We start from the raw sequence: 10,974 nt of genomic DNA, 5'->3' as shown, positions 1-10,974 counted from the left end.
TTGCAGCCTGTGGAACACTCCATATACGACCATCCTATGGAGCCTTTAAATCGCTACGGTCCCATATTTTTAACCCTACACTGATCCCTAGCACAAGTACAGAAGAAATAACCTAAAAGATTATTCCCATTTTCGAAGGGCAACCAACAACATATAAAAGTGAAACAGCAAAATGCAGCAAAATGCCCCTTAAAATTTGAGTAAAACATGAATCCTGACAAGATGAATCCACAACCCAGAAATATATTTTTGAGGCAAATACAGCAAAAAACTTTAGTATAAAACTAGCTGAAGCAAAAATTAAACAGTCATCGTTACACCTAAGCAAAATGGATAACATAAACACAGTCTAGAGCAAAGTCACCAAAAACAACCAATACACCATTGAGAACATTCGCAAAAATTATCACTAAGTTCAATGCCCTACAGCCTCGCCTTGTCCGCCCATCCCTGCCAAAACCGTGGCCCTGAAGCTCTGCACAGTATGAATGGTTGGATCCACTGCATTTCCTTCCCCCACAAAAGAGAGACAATCATTAAAACCCTCTTCGTGAAGATACCCGGCCTTCACACTTACTAGTTCCTCAAACTCCTCTGATTTCTGGTACTTTTCAACAGCATCTTTGTATGTAACCACTGCCTCCTTCTCCACTTTCTCCAAAGCCTCTTGTGCCTTCCTCGTTTTCTCTCGCTCCTTATCAAGTTCCTCTTGCAACCTTTTGATATCCGCACGTAACGAAGACACATTTTTTACCTCTTCTTTGTAAGCTTCCGCTGAAGAACGCAGCTTCTCCTCTAAACCCAGCACTTTGCCCCTTTCAGCCTCAAGCTCCTTAGACTTACCTGTCAAAGCACCCCTTAGCTCATCTGCTTGCCTCATTGCCTCCAATCTCTCCACCTCCTTCAGTTTTGCTCGAGAAGATTCTGCAATAGCCTCCTCACGACTTCTTCCCACACGTTCCGTGAGATTCATCACAAAAGTTCCTAACTAAAAGACCAAACAATGACAAACGCAGATCAAAAAAAAAAAAAGAGAAGGGGGAAGAATGAAGAGATCATCATATATAACGAGGAAAGAAAGAGAAGCATACCACTCCCAAGGCATCTTTGACCCCAGAAATAACGTCCTCATCCCTTCTGGAATCTAGCTTCTCCAAGTCAGGACCGAGCTCGAAAATCCCTAGAGCATCCGTAGGGGCCGTTGGACCCGGAACCTTCCCTAGCCAACCAGATCCTGCTTGAAAACGAAGTAAAGTCTGCTTCTCAATTGCCCCACTCCCTGCCAGAGATGGGATCAACGGCTCCCCAGATAACTTTTGTACCCCTCCAAGTGTAGAAATCTCCACCACTTCATTCTCCCTCAGAAACAGAGAAGTTTCTTTTTCCGGAAGAGTTAGAGGGTTACCCCCTTCGAAACCCTTGATGCTGCTTTCTGGGATTTCCACCCTCATTCTCTTCGAAGGAGTCTGCTTCTCCCTACCCTTCGGACCCCGTGCCGAAGCCTCCGCCCCTTCGGAAGCAACTTCCTTTTCACCTGTTCCAGCACCGCTAAGACTCCCTTCCTTGTCACTATCCTCCTTCAACGCCCGTTTTTGGGCCAAGAACAATATCTTAGTCTTGTTCATCCCGACAGGGTAAGGTTGATCCTTCAACAGCACTGAGACAAAAATAAATGACAAAACAAATCATTAAAACAAGAATAAGGGAACACAATGCACTATAAAACTAACATTACATAATCTTCTATCCTAACAAAAACATGAACAATCTCACAATTAAGAACTTACAATTATGTGAAACTAGAAATGACACCATTCGGAAATGACGTTCCGACCATAAACCCTTTAACCTCCGGCCCACGAATTTTTTTGCCTCCAACTCCTCCTCCTCTTTCAACTTCTCCGATCTCTTAATTCCTCCTAGGGCCCCATCCGGGATGCTATACCCCGGCAAACAGCCTAGATCCCCTCCTTTAAACATAGCAAACTCCTCGTGCCACCCTTTATTTGTCGAAGGCACATCCACCAGCACACCCCCTAACCCTTTACCTACCCAGTGCAACTCTTGGAGAGGATAATAATCTCTTGACCCCTGCAAACGGTGCAAAGACCAAAAGAGCGACAACGTAGGCTCCAACCCCAGCTCCGAACACCTAGCTATGAAAGCACAAATCTTTCGAATCGAGTTAGGCCCTAGTTGCCCTAACGCTAACTTCATATCAGCGAAAAGGGTATAGAAAAACCTGTGCAATGGCAGCCGCAAACCAGCCCTAAAATGCTCTAAAGGGATACCTACCCACTTCACCTCTATGGTATATCTTCTCCCCTACTTCCGGCATTCTCACCTCATAGGCCGGAGGAATTTGAAAAGCAGCCTTCAACACCGGAAAATAATCGGGATCGAAATTACAAGGCCTGTTAATGTGCTCTAAAGTCTCCAAATATTCATTCAAAGAGTTATCAGTAACCTCCGCATCAGGGGACCCCTGTCGACAATCCGCACCATAAGTCTTGAAATACTCTTCCCGTCGAAACCCCGGCGGACTCATAACGAATTTCTCCTCACAATCTAACCAACCCGATGCATCCCCCAAGCAACTCCGTGTAGGAATACACAGAGCTTTAACTCTCTTGGGAGCCGAAAATCCCTGCTCCGCAACCTTCCTCTTCCCTTTACTCTGAGAAATCTCTCCCCTCTTCCGCTTCCCCCCACCGACTAAAGGCTTTTTTCGGACCAACTTACTTATAGGAATCTCCTCGCATGATGAATCTCCACCCTCCTCGCTCTGCGACTTCTCCGTATCACTCTTAGAATCTGAGTTATCCCCACTAGTATCATCCCTCACACTGCTCGAAGCCGATAACAGGTCATTCTCTGAATCAGTTGCACTAGAATCTTCACTCTCTATAACTCTCGACCTACGCTTGACCATTCTTACACCCAGTAGATATCTACATAAAAAAGAAAAGAAAAGAGGTAACGGAACACCCCACAACAAGCCTACCAATCACTCCCACAAATCAACCATAGGGGAAACGATTACTCCCCTAAATCATCTGTTTATTGTCCTCCCCAAAAACCCATTTTACACAAAACCCCCTTTTCGACCATAGACATGCATTGAACAAATAAGAATACGACTGCGAAAGATGAATGGAGAAGAGAAATTTACCTGAAATGCGTGAAAGTATCGAAAATCCCAGACTATGAAACCCTAACTTCAGTCGCCGTGTTCTTCTAATCCACGCCCTTTCACCTACCTAGAGTCTCCAGAGAAATTAAATAGAAATGGGTTGTAGTTTGAAACCCCTTTTTGAATAAATAAACACTCCTTGTGGGACCCTCCACTCACTCTTAATAAGCGCACCCCCCCTCCACGTGAATCCCTAAAACGGCTAGTGGTGTAAAAAAAAAAAAAAAAAAAAAAAAAGAAAGAAAGAAGAATAAGAAGAGGAAAGGTCTTTGACTAACAAAATATATGTATATAAATAAATAAAAATAAATCAAAGTTTGCCAACTCTCCTGTACCTTCTCACCTGCAAATAGAGCCTCCTAAAGAAGGCTTTACCCCTACGAGGGCAAATGATAGACTCAGAAATTCGACTAGATCTATAGGACCGTAGGACCTGAATCCATGAGCTACGAAGCCTTATAACCTACCATCCCCTCCGTCCCTACAGACCTTACGGATAATACGCGAGCCCCGTAGCTTTCCCAGGAGACACGTGGCCCTTGTCTGTGACTACACCTGTCCTGCCTTTCCATGACTCAGCTGCCTGCCTGTGAAAGAGACTTAGGCCAATCACCTACTCTTAAGGCCATAGACTTATTGAGGTGGCAGAAAAGGAGAAAAAAGGGGGATGACTAAGGAATAAAAGAGGATAAAAAGGAAAAGAGGAGAGAGAAAGAAAGGATAAGAAAAAACAAACACCATCACTCACCTATTCTCAGGAAGAGATAATTTTGGTCATTACAGGCCTCTTCTTGGTTCTCGCAGAATGTAAATATTTGTGCATTTCATGAGATAGAGGTCTGATTTTGTTTGTTTTCTATATTTTCTTTGTTCAATTACTCATAAATCATAATCAACTTATAAAATGTACAAGTTGACGATGTAAGTTTTAAGATTCTTACTCAAAAAATCTTCTCCTGGTTGCTGTAAATTAACGCAGTGGGCACAAAAGAAAAATAGAATATTAATGGAAGAGAAAATTGATTAAGGTAGATTTTTTATAATCATGACAATTTATTTTTGACCCTCACAGAGTAACTTGCCTTAGTATTCACAATCTATATTTATATAGACTGCAATATTTTGTCCCTGCCCTCCTCCCAGACCCACAAGCCTTCTGGGACATATGAACCCAGATGTATTATTCACTGAGGAAGCTTGTTGAGTTTACAATACACATAGTCCTTATATTTTTTGGTCTTAAACTTTGCTGGATTTTGGTCCGTAATAAGCTTTGAGATTGGTCCAGTTAGCAGCTCTGGTGGAGGCTCCAAAAACACTGGCCATGACATTCTTGTCTTGTCTTTGTTCACAGTAGTTCGGTGGTACACGCTCTTGTACTTTCCATTACTCATAATCTGTCACGCCAACAACATTAGACAAACATAATTCTCATCTTATTATGTAACAATTTTACTCGATTATTTCAAAAATTTATGAATGCAATAGCAAACCAGGATATGAAAAGTATTAAGATAAGTAGTTACCTCTATCTGATCACCAATATGAATAATGAGTGCATTAGGAATGTACTTGACATCATACCAGTGGTCATCTTTGTAGACTTGGAGGCCTTGAACTTCGTTAGGAACAAGAATGGTGATGGCGGACATATCAGTATGTGCCACCACTCCAAGGGCTAAATCTGGACGAGGGCATGGGGGGTAATAATTGATTTTCAACATGTAAATCAAATCATCGCCGCCTGAGGCTTCTTTCAGTTCATGCCTCTCCAGGCCAATCCCCAGAGACAAGGCCTCGTACAATTTATCCGCTACCCCTCTCAATGCTATTGCATATTCCTCGTTTGCTTCTCTGCCAATATTTTACATGAAACTTCTATAAAAGGCAACTGTATATTCATATAGATTTGAGGACAAACTAAACAGAGTCTACAATTCACTACTCATGTCATCGGGTAAAATTGTGCAAATTTAATGTTAACCTTTTACTTTTTTAGTTTTAACATACCTTTTCCTCCAAGACCTTTGTCTATTTTTAGTTTTTTATTAAATTCCTGAACCCAGCTTCCACTACTAGAATAATCAAAGTAATGCAATTGAATTTAGCAATGGAAACATATCCGTCGTTAACTGCTAACGTAATAACGTCTTATAATAGGCGATTCGACAATGAGTAATAACGACATTTTGCTAGCGGTTTACTGACGGCAATTTACCACCGGAATGCAATTTTAAAAAACTCCGGTGTTGCCGTCCCGACAAAATAGTGACGGAATAGGTAACAACGGATCTCTGATGTCGCTAACTTTGGCGCAAAATATTGCCGCTTATATATCCCGACGGGTTTAGCAACGGAATATTCCCGCTAAGTCGCGAACTTTTTGTTGCAGGGTGCGAAAATTGTTGTAGCGTTCTAGAACAGAATTTTTTTCCAGAAAAACCATAATAAAAAGACATTAATTGTTATAATTTTATGAATGTAAGAGGTAGCAGAAGTGAAATTACCTGTAAAGAGGTGGATTTTTAGGCCAGAAATGGTAATTAACAGCAGATTGAGGCCAAATAATATGGAACAAATGATCAACCCAACCCTTTTTCCCTCCAACTTCTTTCTGTAGCTTTGTACCATAACCCTCCACTCCTTGATATCCCTCAGGCTTAGCAATCACTTCTTTCTCTTCTTGTGGCAGCTCAAAAAACTCCTTGCCAACTTTCTGCAACTTGGCAATAGCCTCATCCGGTATTCCATGGTTCACCACTTGAAATATTCCCCACTCCTGGGCCGCCTCCGTGATTAACCTCACAACGTTTTCCTCGTCTGCTGATCCAAGATCAATCACCGGAACCTCAAGGACAACCCCTTGCATTGTTGTCGCCGCAGGCTGTTCATTTTCCGACCTTACGTAATCTGACGGAATTGTGTCCATGCAGCTGGACATCTTTGAAATGGCCTGCACTCTCTCAACCTCCATCTTTTTTTTTCCTTATGTAAAACTTCTGGTTTCTCTTCCTTTTTATAGGCCTTTCATTATGGAAATTCTGAGAAATAATGTAATGCAAATTTTGTAACAAACTTTTTCACATAATTGTTGTGTTCGTATTGGCAAACCTACCCTGCTGACGTGTACTGTTTGTGGTTCTCAGCTTGATCTGTGCAAGTACCAGAACTGTAGTTTACGTGAGCTTTATATAAATCGCAGCCTCTCAATCCACCTACTACTGCAATTTATCTTGTCACGCTCACCCTTAGTTTTGTCACTGTCCGAAGAAATATCAATTCATTTTTGAATTCATTTTAAGGAAGCAATTAACATCATCACACAAATTATCTAATAATTGAATTGTACATGAGCTTTTTACTCTGCCAGAATATTGCATTTGGCATAGCCACTCAATTCAACTACTACTACTACTGCTGCTGTACTTCCAAAGGATTTTTTTTCAAAAATCAGCATCTGAATAGTAATTTTCAGAAACGGGCACCTTTAACGCCTAATTTGGCTTAAACGGTAAGAAAAATTGGTTTATAATTTTTTTTTTGTCATGGTCTATATTCTCATGAATGAATTTATAACAAATTAAGTTAGTCGTTTCTAGAAAAATAATAAATTAAAGAATAATACCAGTCATTTAATAATATGTTTCATTTTATAATTTTATAAATTTAATCTTTTTAATAAAAATATATTTGTGTATATGATAATTTAAAATTGAGATATGAAATTTTTAGTAAAAATCAATGTAATGATTATATATATATATATATATATATATATATATATATATATATATATAGGGGATGATCAAATACAAACCCCAATTTTTGTAAAAACTAAAAACTAATCAGCACCTTTGATTATAATTTAGCAGCTTTTAATCTTGGCCATCCATTTAGTTGATATAAAAAAAGGAAAAACACAGAGATTTTATCGATCAGCTGCCATTAACGGATATAACTTTCTCTCTCAAATGTTTCTCTCTCTACTAATAGATTTTCTTTGAAATCTCTTCTCTCCGCTGCTAACGATTGTCTCTCTCGGTGTTATCGATCCTCTCTCTCGCGTAAATTTCGTCTACCGATGCTATATCTTCTTTGCTCCACATCTTCGCCAGCTGTAGAAATCGAAATCAAAAACAGTTTTGGAGGTGTTGATTTTATAATCTGTGTACGATGATAACAAAAGATCTCATCAAAATCAGTGATAATCAAGGTGATTGCTTTAGTTTTATTGTTCGATTAACTATGTAGATATGGAGATGCTGATTTTAGTAGTTGTGTGTGATTAACTATGTAGATATGGAGATGCTGATTTTAGTAGTTGTGTGTGATTAACTATGTAGATATGGAGATGCTGATTTTAGTAGTTGTGTGTGAAACTTGCAGTTTTGTGTTTATTCAATTAGCATACCTGTGAATGATTAATTTCTGTTAATGATATATGAATTTTACTAGTATATTAGATGAGTTTAGTTAGTAAATTGGGTATTCAGTGATAATTTTTATGTTCATGCTTTGGTTTATTATTGGACTTGTGCTGTGTTTTTGTCAAATCTGGACTTGTTCTGTGTTTTGGTCACATCTGAACTTGTTTTGTTTAGTGTGCTTTGTTTTGAAATTATGTCTTAGTCTTTTATTTTGTTTTTTTTTTAGATGATATGTGTTTTGTTTTGTAGTTTATCATTGTTATATGTTCAATATAAATGTACAATCATTATAATACAAATCTGCAATAATTATAGTTTGATAATATAAATCACTATAATATAATATAGCTTGTTAATTGTTATGCAGTTGATTAGTAGTGTTTGTAGTTTTTGCTTTTAATGGTTATTCATATGTGGATGCAGGTTCTAGTTGTGACTCGGCTTAGTTCTGATCTTGACAATAATGGCATGAATTTTACGAAAAAGGATTACATGGCAGCTGTGATTGGTGAGCAACCTTCAGGGGATATCATCATTCTTGCACCAAATATTTGCAAGAATAAGTGAAAAAGAAAAGGCAGTTATGAAAGCCAAAAAAAAAAGAGTACGAAAATGCAGAGGGTGTGGTGCAACTACTCATGACTCTAGGACATGTGATAAGAAGAAGAAGAAAGCACGGATTGATGAAATCGCATATTGAAGAGAAGTTTGTTGGAAAAGTGGTCATATTATGTTTATAATGTACAGTAGTTTAGTATGAACTTGATATTACTTTAGTGTTTGAGAATTGATATTCATATGAATGAGAATATTATGGATTATATAGTAAATGTTTTCTGGAATCACTAAATTCATATGGGCCAACTACTAAAATGTGATGTTGTAATCACTAGAATGTGAGTCCCAATCACTAAAGTTTAGTCGTGTTTTGACAATAGTAGTTATGTTTTTTAGTAGTTAGTTTGTATTTTGCAGTTCAATGAATTGGGATTTTGTACATATTATAGTAAAATTTGAAGCACATAATATAATTTTAGAACGTGTTAGTAGCATAAGTTAAATTACTCATATTACTGAATTAAAATTTGCTAGATCTAAAGAAGTAAAAAGTAAGATTGATACTTGTATAACATTTTAAAATCATTGGACAATAGCATCATGAAAAATTCAATAACCAAGCTAGAATGCCATAGATAATTTTCCACATTGTGGATTTTAGTAATAATCGACACAAAAGTATTCACAAAAATAAGCTAATTAGTTCTTTAAACAATCATTGCTTGTCGAGTGGTCGTTGTGAATTTTCATCAAAAGTAGTTGCTGAAACAATCATTAGTTTCTGAAACAATCATTGGTTGTCATTCTGGACTTCATTAAAATTGCTGGTGAGGTTTTTTGCAAATCTGACTATCTTCTTCTTAGCAGGCTTTGGTTAAGTAGTTGCTGCTATGTCTTCTTCTTGAGACGCTTGTGCAGATTGGATGGAAAAATTGATCAGTTTCTTTGACGCCATATCAATATATATTTTTTTCCCCACTTTTATGATTTCTGATCTCCTCTGATTCAGTGATGATGATAAAATCACATTGTTATATTTGACTCGGAGTCTGATAATGTGATTTTGTTGGCCATGCTACAGTATTAAGTACAAATATACTATTATTAGACAACTTTCTTTATTGACTAGGATAATAAAAGTATAAAAGTTGGAGTAATTCTTACATCTTCATCATTGATTGGAGCTGACCATGGGAAGCCTACAATCACTATTATACATGGCTAAGTTAAAAAAAGGATCACAGGACTTTAATATATAGTAGTTTCTTATCAGAATCACTATAATATATAATTCTACAATCAACTAAAACGGACAGAGCACAATATCATGTTGTTTTTAAACAAATTGGTATTGCACAAGAAGCAGGGTATTTTACAAATCATTACAAAATTCCTTTATAAACTCATCCAGAACAGATTTCAACTTCTTCAATGTGTATAGAACCACTATAAACAACTGGAACAAAAACCAAAAAATAAAAACTAAATTAGTTAACCCCTTAGAAGTCTTCACCCGCCCTGTAAAAGTCATCATCCCCCCTAGAAGTCATCACCCGCCCTGTAAAAGTCATACCCCCCTAGAAGTCATCACCCGCCCTGTAAAAGTCATCATCCCCCCGCCCTAGAAGTCATCACCCGTCCCCTAAGAGTCATCATGCCCCTAGGGACACTCTCGCCCCCATTCAACCTAGTCCCACTAGAGGTTACAATGACTATGTAATAAAAGGCTACAATCACTATAACACAAACATAGAATCAAAAAGTTACATCAAATTTTGTAGTTTATGCACTAATGAACATAATATTGCACATGTGTACGCCATTTAAGTTTATGCAGATATAGTATTATATCATATTAAAAAAGAAATTTCAAGTTCATAACAACAGTTTTGAATCTAATAACATAGTGAATGCCACCAAATATTTAGTTACATGTTTTGACACCAACAAAATTATCAACAACATATATGGTAGTAATGCTATATGTGCTAGCACTAAGGTGATGGTATACTCTGTTTTTATCATAAGAGCGTGCAATCACTACAAAACAAGTCTAGAATGACTACAATGATAATTATAAGTTAATTAATCACTATAATACAAGCCTAAAGTACAAAATTAATCACATGACTCTTAGTAGTTTCCTATATGAATATAGATTTTTTTAAGTTACAATTATCCTCCTCTGATAGTCTTAAGGGACATTAATGTGTGTATACATCTGGCTATAAAATTACTAGCAATTAACAACTATGTTATTTTAATTATTGAATTCTCATTAGCTTGGGCTGATCAACTTAGTACTCAAAACACACATAGACTGTTCAATTACTATAATATAGCTCTTAATCACTGGAGTTTAAATAGGAGAACCTAATACTTTCAATTTGTTATTCACAACTAGCATGACAATCACTAAAATATAAACAAATAATTACTAACATAAATTGAGTCAGAAGATAGTGATTAACACATAATGTGCCGAAACTTACAATCATAAAAAACAAGTATGCAATTAAAGAAAATTTTATGATAAATACAATCACTAACACATAATGTGTTGAAAAATACAATCACTAGTAGTGTGATATTCAATAACAGTCAAATCATAAAAAAAGTATGCAATCATAAGAAATTTTCAAAATCTCCTCGCAAACAAAAGTGAACATACGTCCTCTAGTTCTAACCATTAAATTATGCTTTCACAATCAAATAAATAAGATCTACTTGCTATTATAGAGAAACATAAAGATAAACAATTAGTTTTTTGTCAAAAATTAAAAATAAACCCTAGAA

The 10,974-nt window shown here is 37.0% G+C and overlaps 2 protein-coding genes across 2 annotated transcripts; both read right to left on the bottom strand.

Moving 5' to 3' along the window:
* Positions 1-261: 261 nt before the first annotated feature.
* LOC108221894 (uncharacterized) lies at positions 262-2,238 on the bottom strand. The gene is made up of 3 exons (XM_017395748.2): positions 1,788-2,238; positions 1,092-1,657; positions 262-988 (listed from the first exon to the last, which is right to left on the bottom strand). Exons 1-3 carry the CDS (start codon positions 2,215-2,217, stop codon positions 416-418), a joined length of 1,569 nt encoding a protein of 522 aa, XP_017251237.1. The 5' UTR covers positions 2,218-2,238; the 3' UTR covers positions 262-415.
* Positions 2,239-4,212: 1,974 nt separating this feature from the next.
* On the bottom strand, positions 4,213-6,323 carry LOC108221899 (flavonol synthase/flavanone 3-hydroxylase). The gene is made up of 3 exons (XM_017395757.2): positions 5,701-6,323; positions 4,720-5,047; positions 4,213-4,590 (listed from the first exon to the last, which is right to left on the bottom strand). Exons 1-3 carry the CDS (start codon positions 6,165-6,167, stop codon positions 4,378-4,380), a joined length of 1,008 nt encoding a protein of 335 aa, XP_017251246.1. The 5' UTR covers positions 6,168-6,323; the 3' UTR covers positions 4,213-4,377.
* Positions 6,324-10,974: the final 4,651 nt, after the last annotated feature.

This window comes from Daucus carota, chromosome 5 (assembly GCF_001625215.2).
Source record: "Daucus carota subsp. sativus chromosome 5, DH1 v3.0, whole genome shotgun sequence".
Taxonomy (NCBI): domain Eukaryota; kingdom Viridiplantae; phylum Streptophyta; class Magnoliopsida; order Apiales; family Apiaceae; genus Daucus; species Daucus carota.
This window is presented reverse-complemented; position numbering and strand designations above follow the sequence as displayed.